Here is a 21,140-nt window from a genome sequence, read left to right on the forward strand (position 1 = left end):
GTGTCAAGCTTCTTGACTGTTGTTGCAGCTGCACTCATCCAGATAAGTGGAGAGTATTCCATCACACTCCATACTTGTGCCTTGTCGGTGATGGAGTGTGTGAGAGGCATACAGTGAGAAAGTGAAAGAGAGAGATAGAAAGATTAGAAGGCAAACAAAAGAGCAGAGAAAAGCAGACAGAAAGAATTAAGTGGGAGTAAACAATAACATCCATTTGGAGCTTTTAACATAGGCACTTCACAGAATAGGGAAAGGATAGGTGCTGAGCCTTTACAAGATTAGGAGAAGAGATAGATGTGTTTTGAGAACTTTTTTAGGTGATGAGGGAGGCAGAGAGCTGAAGGGGTTTGCAGAGGGAGTTGCAAAGAAAATGGAGCGGAACGAGATGGGGCTACATAAGAGGTTGGAGAAAGAGAATCAGAGGACACAGGGCGGGGGGTTCTAAATCTGAAGAAAGTTGGCATGGTGAAGTAGGTAGGCCATGAAGGGATTTGTAGATGAGGATGAGGATGAGGATTTTAAATTCATTCCTTTGGGAAACGGGGAGCCAATGCACTTCAGCAATCATAGAATCATAGAATGTTACAGCAGAGAAGGAGATCATTTGTCCCATCATGCCTGTGCCTTTGGAAGAGCTATCCAATTAGTCCCACACCTCTGCTCTTTCTCCATAGCCCTGCAAAATTTTCCCCTTCAAGTATTTAACCAATTCCTATTTCAAAGTTGCTATTGAATCTGCTTCCACCACCCTTTCAGGCAGTGCATTCCAGATCATAACAACGCGCTGCGTAAATTTTTTTTCCTCATGTCACCTCTAGTTACCAACCCGTTTGCCACTGGAAACAGTTTCTCCTTATTTATTCTATCAAAACCCTTCGTGATTTTGAACACCTCTATCAAATCTCCTCTTCACCTTCTCTGCTCCAAGGGGAACAACCCCAGCTTCTCCAGTCTCTTCACATAACTGAAGTCCCTCATCCCTGGTACCATTCTAGTAAATCTCTTCTGCACCCTCTCTAAGGCCTTGACATCCTTCCTAAAGTGTGGTGCCCAGAATTGAACACAATACTCCATCTGAGGCCTACCCAGTGTTTTATTAAGGATTAGCATAACTTCCTTGCTTTTGTACTCTATGGCTCTATTAATAAAGACCAGGATCCAATATACTTTTTTAACAGCCTTCTCAACTTGTCCTGCCACCTTCAAAGATTTGTGTATGTGCACCCCCAGGTCCCTCTGTTCCTGCACCCCCTTTAAAATTGTACCATTTAGTTTATATTGCCTCTCCTCATTCTTCCTACCGAAATGCATCACTTCATACTTCTCTGCGTTAAATTTCATCTGCCATGTGTCTGCCCATTTCACCAATCTGTCTATGTTCTCCCGAAGTCTATTACTATCCTCCTCATTGTTTACGACATTTCCGAGTTTCATGTCATCTGCAAACTTCGAAATTATGCCCTGTGTACCTAACTCCAGGTCATTAATATATATCAAAGAGAGCAGTGGTCCTAATACCACATGGACTGTAGCGGTTCAAGAAGGCGGCTCACTACCACTTCTCAAGGGCAATTAGGGATGGGCAATAAATACTGGCCTCGCCAGCGACACCCACATCCATGAACGAATAAAAAAAAATACCAACCCCTGGGGAACACCACTGTATTCCTCCCTCCAGTCTGAAAAACAATCATTCACCACTACTCTCTGCTTTCTGTCCTTTAGCCAATTTCGTATCCACGGTGCCACTGTCTCTTTGATCCCATGGGCTTTAATTTTGCTAACAAATCTATTATGTGTACTTTATCAAACGCGTTTTGAAAGTCCATATAGACAACGTCAACCACACTACCCTCATCAACCCTCCCCGTTACTTCATCAAAGAACTCAATCAAGTTAGTCAAACACGATTTGCCTTTTACAAATCTGTGCTGGCTTTCTTTTATTAACCCACACTTCTCCAAATGCCAATTAATTTTGTCCTGGATTATTGTCTCTAAAAGTTTCCCCACTGCCGACATTAGACTGACTGGCCTGTAGTTGCCTGGTTAATCCCTCTCCCCTTTTTTGAACAGGGTATAACATTTGCAATCCTCCAGTCCTCTGGTATCACTCCCATATCTAGTGAGGATTGGAAGATTGTGGCCAGAGCCTCTGCAATTTCCACCCTTACTTCCCTCAGCAACCTAAGATGTATCCCAACCGGATCAAGTGACTTTTCTACTTTGAGAACCATGAATGAGTGGGGCTTAGTGTGGGATAGGATGCAGACAATAGAGTTTTTAACATGGAATTCATGAAGGGTGGAGATCAGGAAGTTGGCAAGGAGGGCATTTGAGAAATTAAGTGTAGAGGTGATGATGGTGTAGATAAGAATTTTAGTGGCAGTGGAGTTAAGCTAGGGGTAGAGAAGCACAGTGTAGTGGAGGTGGAAATAGTTGACTTGGTAGTGGATAATGAGAGGGTGCTGCACAAGAGGCTGGAGTATGAGAATTGGATGAGACAAGAGGGGTTTAAATTTCAAGAAAGCTGCAAAGGTAGGGTAGGCAGGCCATGAAGGGATTTGTAGATGAGGATTTTAAATTCACTACCCTTTTTCTTCACATAAAGGATAGTGGAAATCTGGAACTGTCTCCCTCAGAAAGCTGTTGAGGCTAGGTTAATTGAAAAAAATCAAAACTGAGATAGATAGATTTTTGTTAGGTTAGCGTAGTAAGGGATATGGAGCAAATGCGGGTAAAAGGAATTGAGGTACAGATTAGCCATGATCTAATTGAATGCCGGAACAGGCTCGAGGGGTTGAATGGCCTGCTGCTGTTCCTGTGTACCTAGAAGGTGTGGGTTTTGCAGGTGAACGCTGTATGAGGTGAACACTGAGGGGTGGAAATTGGCTCGCATCGCTAGGCTAGTGTGAACTGGATACACAGAACAGGTAAGCCCGAGGCCCAATCAATACTGGGCCTTGGGTTTCATTTTAATAAAACCGGCGAGACACAGACGCCTACTACCAATTCACCGGCAATGCGAGGATTAATGTCAGGCCGCAGCCCTCAGGTAAGTCCTGTGAGAGGGGGAGGCAATCAGGAGGGGGCCAAGCGGGGGCAGGTAGCAGCCTGTGGCATTGTTGTGAAGGCAGGAGAAACACAACATTGAGTTAAATTGAAAAAAAAATTAATGCCAAAAACTTACCTGTTCTTCGGCAGCCCCCAATGATCCTTTTAAGGACCAATGGCTGGGCTGATGCAGAACTACAAAAACTAGTCAGAGCTTGTGCGGCACAAGTTCTGTCCAGTTGTTGACCAATTTGAGTAAGGGGTCCTAAAACAGGTGTTAAGCCCCTTATTAACATATTCATTCAGCCTAAACTGTTTTACACTGGCACCTCTACAGAGCCTGAACCAACATGGCAATGGACTTGTTTCCAACTTTGTTCAGACAAGAAAAGGTCAACACCCTAAATTGGACCTCTGTGCCACAGTTTTCTGCCCAGAAAACGAAAGCAACGAGGTCCAATTTGCATGCAGCCTGGTTTAGCCTGAATGAGGAGCCAGGAAACGCAATGAAGTCCATGGATGTGGAATTTTTGGCAGGGCTGAAAATGAAGGATTCAGTCTTCCCAATGTTCAATTGCAGGAAATCCTGGCTCATCCACACCTTAATGTCAGACAGCCAATCTGACAGCACAGAGATGTTCATGCAGTTGAGGAAATGGTGGAGAGGTAAAGTTGGGTGTCATCATTGTATGTATGGAAGCCAACTTCAGATCTACGGATGATGTTACTGAAAGACAGCTTGTAAATGAGAAAGAGGAGGGGGCCAAGGATGAATCCTTGGAAAACTTCTCAAGTGACCATGTGGAAGCTGAAGGTGAAGCCATTGCTGGCTGCGTTGGGACAGGTCGGAATGGAACTATGGAGGATAAATAGCAGAGAAGGATGGCATAATCGACTGTGTTGAATGCTGCAGAGAGGTCAAGGAAGACAAGGAGAATTTACAAGGGAAATGCAACCACAGAGGATATCATTGGTGACTTTGACCAGAGTGATGTCAGAGCTGGGGGAAAGGCAGAAACCAGACTGAGGGATTTGAACACAGAGTTGGGACGAGACAAGCACATACCTGGAAAGTGACAAAATATGTTCAGGGATTTTGGTAATGAGGAGGCTAGAGATTTGCCAATTACTGGAGGGAGTGATACTATGGGCTTGTTGAGAAGAGACTCAAGCCTGAGGTAGTGGCAGGAGTAAAGATTGATTAGGGACTAGAATCAGATGGCGTGGGGGCTGAGGGAGTTAAAAGAAAACAAAAAAAGAGTGTGAAGAGGGTAAAAGGAGTTTGAGGCAGGAGAAGATGGGGGAAGGAAGAGACCGTGAATTATAGCCAGGGCTAGGCTGATGGGGGGGGGGGGGGTGGGGGTTGCAGAGGGCATTCAGGTTAGGTGATAGCCAACATGTACATATAGGTGAATGCTGGAGAAAACTTTAGATTACATAAACAAGAGCCTGAGAGTTAGGCATAACAATGAAATTTGTAGAGAAGGTTCTGGTGAGCAGAGGTAACCAGATGAGTGGTCGGTCTGGGATGGAGAGCCATGGTGTAGAAGTCAAAAGTCTGTGAGGAGTACAAAGAAGTCCAGGGATTATAAAGGGTGTTGGTGAGGTCCAGAGTGTACAAGAGAGGTCAGAGAGTTTGGGGCCTGCAAGGAAGGTCAGAGATGTCTGGGGTCCTTCAAGTAGAGATACAATTACAGGAAAAGAGAGACAACTTTTTTTCAATTTCTGTCCATAAGTAACACCACAGAAGAGCAACTGCTTCCGAATAATGAAATATTCAAAACATGAAACATAAAACATGTAATTTTTTGAAGTTTTGATCACCTGATCTCTTCTTGCAGCTTCTGACATCTCCTATCATGAATCTCTAGCTGGGAGAATATATTAATTGCTCTGCTGGTTCATGAACTTAATTGTAGGAGGACAGGTTGCCCAAAAGCTGATAAAATAAGCCAGACTTCCATCAGTTTTCTGGACTGGACACTCCCCCACCAGCAGCTGAGCGGTACTGACAGCATGTTAGCCTCTACTGTAACTCCAACATACGCAAATAGGTGTGAATCAAATACTTATAAAACATTACTAAGATAATGTACAGGAGTCTGTTTGTCAGAGTAACAAATAATGGCATTTTCATAAGTGATGAAGTGATTATTTAAGTAACAGTATGACAATACATCATGACTGTGCAATAAAAATAAAAATATTAGCTCAGTTCAGCATATCCCATAAGGTTGGATGCTCCTGCCATTCCTCCCAGCCTCGGCAGCAACATTCTGCCAGCGGATGCTGAAATACACTTGGACTCTGCTGTCAGATGTCTGTTCATCTTTTCTATCCAGTTAGTGATAGCCCACTTAGCTTAGGTTGAGGCTCATACACAATGGTAAATATTGTAAATAAATGGTCGTGGAACTTTCGCAGCAGAGTTCAGTTTGCTTTAATAGATTATTTTACCCAAAATTATAGGAATATTATATTGCATGCAGTGAAATAAAAATGATTGAATAATTGATCCGTTATTCACTGAACACTGAATAACAATTGTGCAATAAAAAACAACCCCAAAATTTCCATATGCTATCATCAGCTGTCACCTTGTGCCTCCGCCCACACCAGCAAACACGCCCCTTTCAGAGTCTGCCTTCCTGCAAAACAGATAGAGCAAACAGTAGCTGAAGTCCTGAAACAGGAACAGTTCCTTCTGTTACTTATTGTCTCTTGTTGCACAAAACATGTAATGGCGCAGGGTGAGCTGTGTTTCAGCCTATGCTATTTTATTATTTGCTATGAGTTACACTATAGGGTAATGTAATAATATTTATTAAATTACATTTAAATACTGCTTCTGTCATACTTAGATGTTAAAATTTCCATTTAACTTCCTTAGGTGTTCATAAGTTAAGGTGACAGTAATGATAGCATATAATTATGCGAGCTAACACATTCTGAACTGGTTTATTATTGCAATATTATTGGTTGTTATTTAATGGTCATAGAATAACACATGCCATTCAGAGGATAATTACTGCTGTTATTTTTTAAAAGAAAATGTATCACTTATTGACAGAGAATTCCATCTGCCACTTTTTAGCCCCTACCCCCATCTTATCAATATCCTTTTGCAGCTTATTTTGGTCTTCTAAAGAATTAACTGTTTGGTGTTACCTGCAAATTTTAACACTAAATCCTCTCGGGCTATATTCAAATCATTGATATACATTGTGAACGGAAGTGGCCCCAGAAACTGAACCCTGTGTGATACCTCCAGACACTCTTTAAAAAAAAACTGCCCTTAACTCCTAGTCTCGGTTTCATCCCTTCTAACCAATTTGTAATCCAGTTGACTTTCCTCCTGCTAACTCCATACCCCTTAATCTTCTCTAATAATCTCCTGTGTGGTACCTTTTAAATTTCTCTCCCTGCCCTAGGGCTTTCACAAAGACTCTCCGCTGATTGCTCTAGCTGAGATCAGGTATATCTACTACAGACTTTCTCAATACCTTCGATTCACTTGTTTCAACTGTTTATTTCTATTGTACTGGTGAGATGTGATTCAATGGAGCTAAATGCCCACTGTAACAATTTTGAAGGATTGGGCTGTGGGAGCGTGGAGTTGTGACTCCTTCTATTCCCGGGGAAGGTGAGGGAGAAGTTGGGTATGTAAGGGAAAGCCCATAAAGTTCTGTGGGGTGGGGGGGGGGGGGGCTTGGGGGGCAGGGTGGGAGGAGTGAGAGGGAGAAAGGAAGGAAGGCAAAGTGCAGGTACTGATTCGTTGTGACAGGTTATTATTAAATACACTTTGTTCTACATACATGACTGTGTTTTCATTTTTCTGGAAAAAGTTGAAGAATCTGTTATCTGATGCTACCGTGGGTCATCACAATTGGTACCCAAACAAAAATACCTTTCGTCAATGTGAAGAAATAGAGACCAGCAGTTTTCTATTGGTAAGTTAAGTCTGGCCATGCGGCCTTTTGATTCACAAAGAAGAAATGGGCAGAACACTAATAAAATTTATTAGCGGCTACGCCTTTACTGCAGAAATTGCATTGGCTCGAAGGGTCCAAGGAATGCCAAAAGGCCTTTTCAGTCTCGAAGAGAATCCTGTGTTCCGCATCTGTCTTGAGCCTTCCTGATTATACACTACAGTTTGAAGTACACAGTGATAAATCAGATTTGAATCTTGGAGTAGTCGTGGTTCAAAGACAACACATGGGAAATGAGCTGCTGGTGGCATTTGCAACTTGGACTCTGACAAAGATAGAACATAAATATTCTACAACTGAAAAAGAGTGCCTGGCAATTAAAACACAGTTTCAGGTCATAACGGATCACAGTACCCTGAAATGAGTTCTTACCTGTCCAGATCTATCTGGTCATCTGTCTGCGTCTTCCAGAGTCTGACTATTCTGTCTCAAAGAGTTGGACGGGATAACGTAGCAAAGACGCATTATCCTGAAATCCTATCAGGGAACACAGAGGAGAAACATAGGAAGTATTGGAATCTGCAAGCCATCTGGCCAGTCCAAAAACTAATATCTCTCAGTCATCCATTCCCTCAAAGATGTCCAATTCCCCCTTAAATGTTTCCACACTATCCGCCTCCCCAGACAGTCCACATATTCACCACCCTCTGTGTAAAGTAGTTACATCTAAAATGTGCAACTTCCCTCTTCGAAGCTTGAGCACATATTCCCTGATTTTAGAGTTTGCGGAAATCTCAAACATATCAGAATTCAATTTATCTATTCCCTTAAGAATCTTGAATACTTGAATAATATCTCCCTTCATCTGAGTCTTCTCAACTCCAGAGTAAACAATACCAGGCTCTTCAACATCTTCTCTTAGCTCTGATGCCTTAGGCTACATATTAATTTGTTTGTCCTTATCTGCACTGTCTCTAATGCCTGGATATTCTTGCTGTGATACACAACCAGAATTGTACAGAGTACCCCGGGTGCGGCCATACCAGTGCCTTGTACAGACTCATTATCACCTCCTGGTATTTGTCCTCTAAATCTCTGGCTTTACATCAGTTTGATCAATTAGTTCTCCTTACTGCTGATGCACACTGCAATCTTGATTTCCATAAGCTATCCACCAATACCACCAGATTCTTCTTCTGTGTTGTGTCCTATAGCCTAGGACCATTTAGTTTATAGTTCTAGGCCACAAAATTCTGGCAGGATAGGAGGGCACATCATTCATCTGGGGATGGGAATCTGGGGTGGACCCTGGATCCACCCTGCAGTAAAAGCAAAATACTGCAGATGCTGGAAATCTGAAATAAAAACAGAAAATGCTGGAAACACTCTGCATCTGTGGAGAGAGAAACAGAGTTAACCTTTTCAGGTCGATGACATTTCATCAGAACTCTGAAGTGAATATGTATGAAGTGTGCAAAGGTTGCACTCTTTGAGCAGAATGTTGCACAGCTTGAGAGTCAACTGGACACACCGCCCAACATTCAGGAGGAAGTTTTCTGGAGCAGATATTCCAGAAGGGAGATACTCCACAGGTTTCTAGGTAGGGGAGACTGGGTGACCATCGGCAGACAGGGTAGGAAGTAACAGGTGATGGTAGAAAGGTGATCATATGTAGAACTGGATTTGTCTAATAGTTGTCTAATACCTGTTTAGGTACCAGTGTGTTCACCTGAGGAAGGAGGAAGCCTCCGAAAGCTTGTGGAATTTAAAATAAATTTGTTGGACTATAACTTGGTGTTGTAAAATTGTTTACAATTGTCAACCCCAGTCCATCACCGGCATCTCCACATCATGACAAAAAGAGTGATACAGAGGATGGTAAACAACTACAAGGCACTGAGTAGCAAGTGGTTACCCAGGGGGGAAACTGTACAGGTAGTATGAAAAAAAGACTGACATTTATACAGCACCTTTCACGACCTCAGGACATCTTAAAATGTTTTACAGCCAATGAAGTACTTTTTGAGGTGAGTCACTGTTGTACTGTAGGACTTGCATGGGCACACGGGTGCCATCAATGACCCCCCCCCCCCCCCCCGTTCTTTGGTAATTCCAATAATTTGGTGAGATTCAGCAGCCCTGTCATGCTGCTGTTGCTGTTCAGTGAGAAAGATGATGTAAGTGTTAAAACAATGCATCTGCCACCTGGTTGTGTATTGTAAATTTATTTAAATTGCAGACGTCCTTAGTGGGCATCTGGAAGGAGGAAGAAGCATAAAAGTTGAGGGTTTTCTTTATCCTGTTCTACCAAATCTATGGAGCGCATTGAAACTGTTCTGCATAGCTTCCAATGCAACTGTAACAAAAACGAAGGTGCATTCACACCAAAACAAAACTGCTCATTCATCTCAATTGCTCTTTGTGGCACCTTGCTGCTACAGTTGTTTACATAACAGTACTAATTGCACTTCAAAGGTAACTCCTTGGTCGCGAAGCACATTGACAGGTCTCGAGGACACGATAAGACACTATATAAATACAAGCTGCTTTTTTATTCGTCTTTGCTTTAAGTAAACCCTTCCCAATAGGCCAGAACATGACTGGGTTTTAACGGCCATTTTAAAAGGGCAAGCTGAGTGCACTGCCCTTGCGCTGTGTAAACTGGGATTTGACTCGCTGACCCATCATGCAGTTATTTACATGTGTTTTGACCTTGAAATGAAGCTTTTTTGCACATCTGTGCGACCGTGTAAAACGAGCTATGCTAAACAAGCGGGAAGCCAGTGAGGTTTCGGAACTCGTTACTTTCCGGTCCCCAATGACCAAGATCCTGTCAGTGAAAGCAGTTAAACTTAGCCAGAATTTCCACCGTGCAGAGACGGAAGACTTTCACCTCACCAGTCCGGACAGGACATGAATGCAGATAGGAGAGAAACCCGCTGCACCGCCCAATCCGTGGCAACTATCTATTCCAATCGGAATTCACCTGCCAAATTATAACGCGCTCCGAAGCAGAATTCTATTAGTATTGTGTGTTGGTGCGAATGCGGGAAAGGGGTAATGAAGATAGAATAAGATTTTGCTTTAGAACAAGATTTATGCTTTTTCCGTTATACAATTCAGTTCATGCCACAGACAAGGCACAAATTAAACGTTGTAGCAACGCTGAGGCAAGAAATTTCAGACCTTAGTTTTAGTATTGCTGTGTACTCTGTACTCATTAAAGGTGCGCATAAGAACTAAAATCATGAATATTAGTACACAAAATTTTAATATGTAGAGTCAATCAAGTAAATTGGGCTTCTGGACAAAAATAAAGTGATAGAGAAAACCATCTCTTTCCAAACAAAATAGCCAAGTCTATGATTGACAAGTAATGAAGTAGAAACTTAATCATAAAAAGACTGTCATGTAGTGTGTTATGGATTACAATGTGGATGTTGTGCCACTGCACAAAACAAGCAAAAACGTGACGACAGAAAAACATTATATAACATTAACAGTTGCTCTCTGCTACGTGGTCAATGTATTTAAACCTCTTTGTGTACAGAATGCTCTCCATCACATTGTCAGTACTGAATATTACAAAGTAAGATTTCAGAAATTTGGATCACAGAATATTTTATAAATCAAAGAATTTTAAAATAAATGGATTTTGCTGGTATATTCCCGTTTGTAAACGAAATATTAAATAGTTTTAATGGAGGTGTGAACTGACAGCAACTTGCTTGTAATTTCTGGCAATTTGTGCTGTAATACAAATTTCCCATTGCTTTATTATACAGTACCTAGTAAAGCAGGACGGGGAATATGACAGTTACCATTTTTGGAGTTGACCAGTACTTAGGCGACATGGACACAGTGAGACACTGTAAAAATCAACAACTATCATTTGTGCTGTTCAAATTGTGTTTGGATCGAAATTACAGATCCTTAAAAGGCTGGAATATGATCATTAGCATTGAAGGTGCTTCCGATTGGATTAGCGAAAGAGACTGTTAAACTTGGCGTAGCCTTTACATCAGAATAGCAATCCCCATTTACTAAAAGATATATATATATATATATAAATCATTTATGGACTTGAATTTTGATTGTTATTACTCGTTTCATGTCCTCGTTCTTTGGGAATGCGTAAAACGTTAGTTTCCTACTGCCCAAGAAGTGATTTTCAAGAACAAATAACTTCATATACAATGGGAAAGGATTTTATTTACGATTACGAAATTAATATTGAATTGTGTTCATGTTTTACCAACCTTTTATTTTGTTTCACCTACCTTGTTTACTTATTTTGCAAGTAGATATTTAGTGTGTAAACGAACTAAATTATTTGTCAAAAATGTAACAACGCATTATAAGATTTTTTCTTAAAATAATATACGATAAAGGTTTACATCATTGTCTCTCCTGCTCAGCCTTTTTTTTAAGCAAGTTTTAAACAAACGTCTGATGCTGGGTTAAACTCACCTCAAATTGACTTCTAATTTAAATTAGTCACCTGTATCTCTCTCTATGTCTCCTATATATATGTAAGGAATCTTACAAAATCACAAGCTTGTGATTTTAAAATAAATTTGTTGGACTATAACCTGGTGTTGTAAGATTCCTTACATTTGTCCACCCCAGTCCATCACCGGCATCTCCACATCCTATATATATATATATATATATAAATATCTATCTCAATATATACTCTCTCATATATATTATCTCAATATATACAATTTCACTCTCCAGATGTATAATTTCCCCCTCCTACGATGCTTGTGCTTGGCGGGGATGGCACGCCACAGTCGCTTTCTCGCCCTTATTTCATACCTTGGGTACTTTTCTCAGTTTTAAATTTCCCGCGCTACATTCAAATTCTGCCGCAAACCCAAATGTTTCAAGAGAAAGAAATAACGCGCAAAAAAAAAAGGAGGGGAAAATTTCCTTTGGTCGCGGGGGGTGGGGTGGAGTGGGGGAAAAAACAAACCGAACCATCTTCCAGTGCAACCTGCCTGCCGTTCACCAGAGTGAGCGCCGCGTGCGGACAGAACAGCTGGGCACTGGGGGCTCGCGGCGCTGGAGAGCGAGGAAAGTGAGTGAGTGAGTGAGTGAGCGCGCGAGCTCGAGCGAGCGAGCGAGAGAAGGGGTGGCGGAAAGGTAGGTGTGTCGCAAAACACACACACAAAAAAAAATAAAAGTGTCGCAAAGAAGGCTGGGGGTGGTTGCACGCGTCCTGGAATTTGACAGCGCTTATCAATGAAACGAGAGAGCGAGCGGATCATGGCGGATGGCCCCAGGTGTAAGCGCAGAAAACAGGCAAACCCGAGGAGGAAAAACGGTGAGCTTTGTATCCGGGGTGGCTTCGCACTCATCCCCACCCCAACCAACCCCCCCCCCTCCTGTCTCTCTCTCTCCTCCCTGCACTCTCTCGGAGGAGGAATAGATGGGGAGGAGGAGGGGGGATAGAAGAGAAGAAACAAAAGAAAAACTTAACTCGGAGAAACTCGACTGTGCGGGGGAAGAGAGAGAGAGAGAGAGAGTAACCGATTTAAATCGGGAATTCGAGGAGGGGAGGGGAGGGGGTTCCGTCCCGTGCGGAGCTTTATTATTATTATTAGTCGGAGTGAGTGTGTGGCGGGGAGAGGAAAGTGCCGTTAAAGTTGGGAGGCGAGCAGTTCTTGCTCTTGTCTGTGTGGGATCGTTACCTGCTCTTGCTCCCTGGCCCTCTCTTTCTCTCTTTTTTTCCGCTCTCTCTCGCCCGTCGCCTAGCGGTTCAGTGGCCCTGGACCGTTATACGCCGCCGACGCCGCACCCGCTCCCTGCTCTTTATCTCCTCAGTCAGAGCCTCCTCCCTCCCTCCACCGACCCCAGGGCGAATACAGTTCAAAAATTACACTCCAACACTTTGTTGCCTCTTATATAAACTGCTTCTGGCGAGGAGAGTGTTATTATATATTTTTTTGTCTCCGTCTCTCTGAAGTGTACCATAATCTTAAAAACTTATTACCTGACGCAGTCGGAGTTAAAAGTGTCTAAAAGAGGAAGCCAGACTTTTTGTTTGAACAACGTATTTTTTTTTCCTCTGTAGGTCTGGTGTAAACATAAAACAGTTTTATTAAGTTTTTTTTGCGCCCCCCTTCCTCCTCCATTACATAAAGAAAGGATTTAGTTTGTACGCTTGTCTTTTCGCCGTGGTACCTGTTTGGTGCCGAAATGGGTGGTAACGGTTTGAGCAAATTACGGGGCCACTGGCCCGCTTCACTGACTCAGGGACTCTCGGCTGAAAAAGCTATATAAGGAATACATTTACATTGCAGCAGGGAAGGAGTTGCATTTTTCTTCTTCATTTGTTTATTTAAACTTTATTGTGTGTGTGCTTTTTTTGTTAAAAGGTGATTATAGGGAATAGTGCCTTCTTCAGGGTGTCGGTTATATTTCAGTCCAAGAGTTGCAATGATTTTATATATTTTTATTTAGAAAGGTAGGGATTTTTTCCCTTCAGGAAATACAAACTAACGGTGTGATAGCATCTCTCCTCCCATATTTTATGGCTTTTGTGTATATTTTCCTGTGTAATTACCAAATTTTAAACAAAGTTTAAAAAAATATATTTTTCTAATAGGATGTGTACCTTTTTTAAAAAACAATTTTAAGCTACTATATTTTTTATATTAAAATTATTTTTTCCCAATGGTTGATGCTAAGTTGATGGGCTTTTCCTGCTGACGAAATTGTGACATGTGCGCCTGCCACATAGAGAGCGAGCGAGAGAAGGGAGGAAGAGCGATGTAAACATGTTTACCTGAAAAATGGGACTGCGACGTTGTTAAAAATGGCAAGAAAACCTGGCGCCTGCATATTTATTTAGTGTTTTTTTTAAATCAGGTAGCAATGTGGTAGTGAAACGGGATTTAAAAAGAAAAAAGTCTTTCCGTTCAGCAGGAGAAACCGATTCCTGATTGTCGTGTCGAGCCGAGCTGACAGGCTGCAGCAAATGGCAACTTGTGCAGGTAGAAATGGTGTTAGTTTCAGCCCCCTCTGTCTGCTTCAATCTCATGGGAGAGATTTATTTACCATGGTTGCAGTAAGGTTATTTTCCTTTGTGTTTTGCACGGGCATAATTTGTTAAAGGCACTTTACATTTTTTAAATCCAAGCTTTTTGGGTTTTTTTTGAATTGCACATAGGATATTGGAAATATAAATCGATTGAGGTCGTTGGCACTTTATCTTTTTTTGTATTTTTTAGTCTCGACATGCACGCCCTGGTGTGTGTTTCGTCTCGGTGTGTCGTTCCCTCTATGTCTGTGTGTGTTGGGGAGGGGTGTAGTGGTCGTTAATATCTGATTAGATTGACGCCTGGAAGCTCCCGCAGAGGAGCTAGTGGAGGAGGGGGAAGAATGAGCGTGTTTGTGTTGGGTGGTGGTTTTTGTGCAGGACGTGCGCACAGGTAACAAATGCGGTGGGCGCAGGGAACATTTTTTTAAAATCTAAAGTGTTATTACATCCGTTTAAATCACTCTTGCCCTGCCATCTGCGGAAAAACAAATCTAGTTAACTGATTGTGGCACATAGTGTTAAACGAGAGCTCTGTATCGCTAATCCTATTGGAGCAGACATAAATCTTTAATTTTTTTTCTAGCGTGTGCGTATGCTCTGTCTGCCCACTAGGGTAGTCTTTCTATATGTCCAGGTTAAAGCGATTACCTTTCAATTTTTTTCGCAAATTGTAGCATTTCACAATTTCGTAATTGTTCACTGGTATACATTTCATTTTTTTGCCGCTCTATCTAACTTTTGATGGGGGATTTATCCAAGTATCAATTTATTTTGCTATAATCTGGTACTTCACATAGTTCAGATTCATCTAGCGATATAGTACCTGCATCTCTATTCTCATGAGTAGGTTTTCGTTCCTATGAAATTGAAATCGAGGGTGGTTGGGCAGGGATTTCCCCTCATTATTTTCCCATTTTGAAATATTAGTGCTTTCTAAACTTCACTTACCAGGTGCTGAGAAAATGTTTGGTAAAAGAACTCATTTATCTTGACCATTTTGAGGAAAGGAAAGCTATGGTTTAGGACAGGAACTAAGAAATATGACTTGAATAATACAGACACTGAACATTTGAGAATCAAAGAACTGAATTATGCCAAATCATCAGTTTGATGAAGTAAATGGATGCCAGGCAAATCACACTTGTTTCTAAATAAAATTCTTGGAGGTGAAGATTTTCAGTGGTGTAAATACCCTCTTTTTATCTACAAAACTTGATTCAAGATAAGTTGTAAAAATATCTTGAGCATAAATGAACCTAGCTATTTAAGTTTGGATGAATTTTTGCACTCATTAAGGTGAAGGATGTTGGTGCTGATGATTGGAATGCACCATTTACCTTTTTGATACTTGGTGTCAGCATCAAGCTTGGCCAGATGCAAAATAAAATTCACGACTATACACCCCCAAAATGTCCTAACCTCAAACTCAGTACCCCTTAATGCTCAAGTGCTGCTTCTGTATTTTCCCACACCCAACTATCCTTATTGCTTCTCTAAATTATCTTGTCTGTGCTGAATTATCAGTAGCTTTGTGCTGTGATGCATGGTCACTGGGCACTTATTTCACTTCTGGCCAAGGGAAGAATGAGAATTTTATCCCATTAATCCAAACTATAATTAAACTTGGGTCTCAGAAGTGTGAAGGCAGTATATTAACTGATATTCAGTCCTCAATCTGCTGAAAACATTGTTTTACATTAATGGCTCATTCAGTTGATAATGTGTTTTCATATTTATTGGATTAATGAACTTTAACTTGTGAACTGCAGCAAGGTTGGTGCTTCCAGCCAAAAGGGTTGCAGTGAAAAAGAACATTGAATTTAACGGCTGAAGTCCAAAGGACTAATTTGGCTGCAGCAAGAGTCTTGTATATTTGAAATTCAGAAGCAGACACTTTTCCAAAAGTATGTCTTTCAGGAAAATTCCTTTTTAGCCAAACTCAGCAGGAAACAAGCATCTGAGGTACTGTTAGATGACCTTTGACCCAGAGACTCTGAATGCCTTAGGTATGATTTCACTTTCACTACACCCTTTGTCAACCTGAATGCTTGTCAAATCAGATGTGTGTTTGGACCTTTTTCAGTGAATGTGCCTGGAGGAAGGAACAAAGCACTAGGTCATCCTGAGCATTATCCTTCTGTTTATTTTCTGTTGTGAAGGTTGGGGGAGGGGTTCTTGTTATTTCTTACGAGGTGCTGGGCATCCACTGTGTAGGTCGGTGTTTATTTTCTGTTAGGCTTTTCAGAGTATTTTTCCCTTTCTCCCTGCACATGAACAGATGACTGACCACCTGATACAAATAAGTATAATGTTCAGGACTGCGTTACATAAAAAAGGGTGGGAGAAGAAAAAATGTGTATTAATGTAGAAAATGCACATAACTTGAGGATCAGGCAAGTAGACAAGTCTGTTGTGCGTTTTTACACATTTTGTTTGTAGTAAGTGTACCCTTTGCATTGGGCTTTAGTAATGGATATTGAAATTATCTCTCAACTTAGCATTTCACTAATTTCTAGGAGTGTATTGAAGTTGTTGACTACCTTCCAAAATAAACACTGTATCCATCCTTGTTTTATGTAATTGTTTTGAAAACTGTAAAGATTTTGTTCCTGTACTACTGAATTTAAAATTGGCAGCTATTCTTGTCGTAATAACTAGTTACTTGTTTTTGGCTAAACCCTAAGTTGTCTCTGGCATGGTTTCTAGATTGGTCAGTGTGAATTTGTTGAGATTTTTTTCAACCATTGTGTACTACGTGTAGAAAAGCACTAGGAGAAAGGCATAGTTACCTTTTGGAGTTGTTCGCTGTACCTCATACAGTTTCTGCCTTAAAAGAAAGGGTCTATTCACTGGTTTCTGTATAGGGAGGGACTAGTCTTTTCATTCTAAGCTTGTGGGAAAATTCTCCAAATTTATGCACAATGTTTGTTGGAAAACCAAAGATTAGTGTTGTAGTCATGCCTGCTCTGGAAAGGAAATGTTTGCTATTAAAATTTTGACATCTTAAAAACAACATTTTTGTACTAACTTTTTAACTCCAGGATGGAATGATATTGGATAGAATAGCTAAGTTATTTATGGCAGGTTATAAGATCTTAATTTTTATGGCTTGGTACTTTTAAAAGTGTCTTAGAATAATGATCTTGTTTTCTGAACTCAGCTGTGTAACTCAAACAACCTGTTCATACCTTTTCAAATTATTACTGACTAACAGTCCAGCCGCTACATAAGTCATGTAGTGATTTTAAATTGGAGTCTTTTTAAAATGATTAGTCATACAGTATAACACATTAGTCAGTTTATCCATTGGTAGACTGACTTCATGGGGAAAATGTGATGTTTGAGTTTAAAATATAAAATGAGTTCTGAGGCACTAGTTGACTTTTTAAATTTTGATGGTTTTGGGGTGCGAAGTTTCAAAGTATCACCTTATTGCTGTAATTTTAAATTTGTATTTTTTTGTGATCTGTTGAGGTTCTAAAATTGGGTCCCTTTTTGTTATAGCCATGTTCTTGCCCTCATCCAGAGCACTGTACTAATGGCTGTGAACCTATTTTGGGTTCCACATTCACACCATTTCAGTAGACTAAAACCAAGGGAGTAAAACTGGTCTCCGGATCAGTAAAGTGTTGAAATATGTGTTCTCATTTCATTTTGCTCCCACATGATGGTAGTTTCCAGTGTATGCTTTTTACAAACTCTATTTTTAAAAAAAACTTGTGTGACTATGATCAGAATTATTTTGTCTTCTATTTTATTGAGAGGTTGACACTTTATTGCCAAGTTCAGAAATTGGCACAATTGGCTTTGAGTTCTGAAATTTTCTTTGCTGATGAAAATGCATCAAAAATTTTAACCTCAGTAATTAATGCCATGAGATACTCTCTAGTGGAAGTCACAGGATAGCAGTCAGGGTGGAAATCTTGGCTGTATATTTTTGTCTCTCTGTCTCCCCCTTGCATTATATTTGCAAGTAAGTGGAAAATGGATTTATTTTTTTTTAAAAGCAGACTTTTATATACTTTCAATATATCTTGGGATCTGGACAGCTCATTCAAAACTGGACTGTTTGAAAACTATATGGGTGCTCACCCTATTTGGGGAGCCAGTAATTCAGCAACTGGGTCCTCAGTATTTGGAGCCGAAGTTCTCCATGTCTGTTTTGCTGTGATTGGCTAATGGGACTTGTGCATCTATGGAATGCGAGCGGTCAATACAGTTTATTTCCCCTTTGCTGAGATGAAATACTCTACAGCATAGGATTCCATTTTGGCCTCTGAGTCTGCCAACAAGAATAGCTAAGTTCTAAATGGTTAATGCTACAATTTGAACTATTTTTTCCTCTGGACCTGAGTCCAGTCGAATGCTGAAAATGCTATCTAGCTTGGGTATGACAAATTTTAATGTGTAAAAACAGGGTTTGACCCTTGGGTCATTTTGTAGAAAGAGGCTTCGCTTCCGAGGAGAGGGGAGAGTGACGTCGAGGCAGAACTTGACTGAGTATGGCACCAAGGAGCCCTCGTAAAACTGAAATCAGTGGGAATTGGGGAGAATTCTCCAGTGGCTGGAGTCATACCAGGCACAAAGGAAGATGATTGTGTTGTTGTCGGCCAATCATCCCAGCCCCATGACATCACTGCAGGAATTCCTCAGGCCAGTGTTCTAGGCCCAACTACCTTCAGCTGCTTCATCGATGACCTTCACTTCATCATATGGTCAGAAGTGGGGCTATTTGCTGATTGCACAGTGTTCAAAGTCATTTGAAATTCCTCAGATAATGAAGCAGTCCATACCTGCTTGCAACAAGACTTGGACAATATCCAGGCTTGGGCTGATAAGTGGTAAGTAACATTCATGCTACTCATGTGCCAACAAGAGAGAACTTAACCATCTGCCCTTGACGGTCAATGGCTTTACCATCACTGTGTCTCCCACCATTGACCAGAAAAAACTGGGGAGCTGAATAAATACCATCACTACGAGAGCAGGTCAGAGGCTGGGTATTCTGTGGCGAGTGGCTCACGTCCTGACTCCCCAAAGTCGATCTGTCACCTATAAGGCACAAGTCAGGAGGGTGATGGAATACTCTCCACTTGCCTGGCTGGGTGCTGTTGCAACAAAACTGAAGAAGCTCTATTGCTGGAATATGGGATTAGAGTAGACAGGGCTGATGGCCGGCGCGGACACGATGGGCCGAAGGGCCTCTATCCGTGCTGTATGACTCTATGACTCTGACTCTAAGCTTGACATCATTCAGGACAAAGCAGTCCACTTGATCGGTACCTTACCACTAGCCTAAACGTATACCCCCTCCACCACCGGCATTCTGTGGCTACATTATATACTATCTACAGGATGCACTGCATGCCACAAGTCGCCGAGGCTTTTTGTGCAGCACCTCCCTAACCCACAAACTCCACTACCTCGAAGAACAAGGGCAGCAAATGGATGGGAACACAATCATCTCCAAGTTACACACCATTCTGACTTTGACGTATCTCGCATATTCCTTCGTGGTTGCGGGGTCAAAATCCAGGAATTTCCTACCTAACAACATGGACTTCAGCGCTTCAAAAAGCCGGCCTACCTTTTCAAGGGCAATTATGGATGGGCAACAGTGGCTTGCCAGTGACGCACACATCCTGAGAATGAATTTTTAGAAAAAGTATCATCTTCCTAAAAATAATCATGAATACCTTGTTTTTTTGCTGTTTGGTATTTTTCAATGTTTTAAAAACTCCTTTCTTGTGCAGTAATGCAGTTCCATTATCTTGTCCAAGATGCCTGTAAATGTTGACTATTTTACCACGGGTATGTCACACCCAAGCTCAATCTGGTCCTTGCTGATGTGCTTGTGCACACGCTTTCCAGCTGGTGTCATTTGGATAGTGGTCAGGAGTGGAAATTTTTTTCCCTGTGCTATCCTCTCGGCTGAGTTGGAATTAAGAGGACAAAATGCTTCAAATAAAAGCTAGGTCACTTCAATTTGCTTTGATTGTATTTTAAGCCATTCATTAGAGCTTAAAATCAAATCTATTACATGTATTAATTAAATTAGAAACATGCAATCTATTGGTAATGCTGCATTGAAGGTTTTAGCCAGAGCCAAATTAGGCCATAACAATTTTGCCAATTTTTTTTCTCTTTTTCTCCTTCCCCACCCTCAAAGAACTGTTTGTCAGCTTATTTTTAAAAACTTCTACTGAAATTGAACAGACCAGTTAGAAACAAGAGTTGTTAATCACGATAGAAGAAAAACCTTTTTCATAGCTGATTTTTTTTTTTCTCTCCCTCTGTTCCTCCCCCCCCCCCCCCCCCCCCCCACCCCCTTAATACTACTATGGTCATTGTTTCTCGGAATTTTCCTCTTGTTCCTCCTAAGCATCCACGTTATTGAAATCAAGACTGTAGTATTTCCTATTAATTTATTGTTTCCCAGGACCTCAAATTTGGAGCTTTTCCAGTTTTTTCCCTTTCTCCTAGAAAACCTAAGCTTGGAATCACCTAACTGCTACAACTCTGTTTGTTGTCTTTTCTGTCCCACTCTTTTTCAACCTTGGTATTGTCTTACACTATGGACCTTAGCCATTAACAAAAAAAAAATCAGCTGCATGTTACAAAAAGTAGTTGCAAACCTTGCATCCTCTCATATTGATATTAGGACCACGTTCGAAAGACTTTGGTAGTTTTAGAATTCATATTTGGTGAACTCAGTGGTTGTGGCGTTTCAAAGTATTTATTTTTGGTGTTCTGGCGGGGGAGGGGGGGGTGTAATTTTAACCTAACCCAGCCATTGGCAAGTAAAATCAGGTGGCCAATTCGACCCCGTCGGTTTTCTGCCGAGTGGGTTAGGTTTAAAATTCTCCCCTCCCCCAGCCCTGGTCTTGCCCCTTTTCATGCAGGCATCACCAGATCTGTCTAACTAGGTGGGTACATTCCAGGCTTTTGCCATTGCAGCTTTTTAGCCGGCTGCTAGGAAATGTGACTGTAGCTTGATGACAACTTTCCCTCATTACTCTGTGAACAGGTGGTAAGTGGTGCTTCACCACTGTTAAAGCTGAGATCAGTAAATCACTAGAACTGGGGGAAGGGAAGACCTGATCTTATGCA

At 41.3% G+C, this 21,140-nt stretch overlaps 2 protein-coding genes across 3 annotated transcripts in view; one reads left to right on the forward strand and one right to left on the reverse strand.

Moving 5' to 3' along the window:
- Positions 1-12,766, reverse strand: part of znf438 (zinc finger protein 438) — a 257,100-nt gene extending 244,334 nt beyond the window's left edge. The window contains exons 1-2 of the mRNA XM_068007434.1: positions 12,679-12,766; positions 7,415-7,519 (exon numbers count right to left, since the gene is read on the reverse strand). The gene's annotated coding sequence lies outside the window, so the exon portion shown is untranslated. The remainder of the gene's footprint in view (positions 1-7,414; positions 7,520-12,678) is intronic.
- zeb1b (zinc finger E-box binding homeobox 1b) overlaps positions 12,188-21,140 on the forward strand; it is a 150,061-nt gene continuing 141,108 nt past the window's right edge. For both annotated transcript variants that reach the window (XM_068007446.1, XM_068007455.1), the window contains exon 1: positions 12,188-12,311. In XM_068007446.1, the coding sequence (XP_067863547.1) occupies positions 12,230-12,311 (82 nt within the window). In that variant the 5' untranslated portion in view covers positions 12,188-12,229. The remainder of the gene's footprint in view (positions 12,312-21,140) is intronic.

The sequence above is a fragment of the Heptranchias perlo genome, chromosome 2, assembly GCF_035084215.1.
Source record: "Heptranchias perlo isolate sHepPer1 chromosome 2, sHepPer1.hap1, whole genome shotgun sequence".
Taxonomy (NCBI): domain Eukaryota; kingdom Metazoa; phylum Chordata; class Chondrichthyes; order Hexanchiformes; family Hexanchidae; genus Heptranchias; species Heptranchias perlo.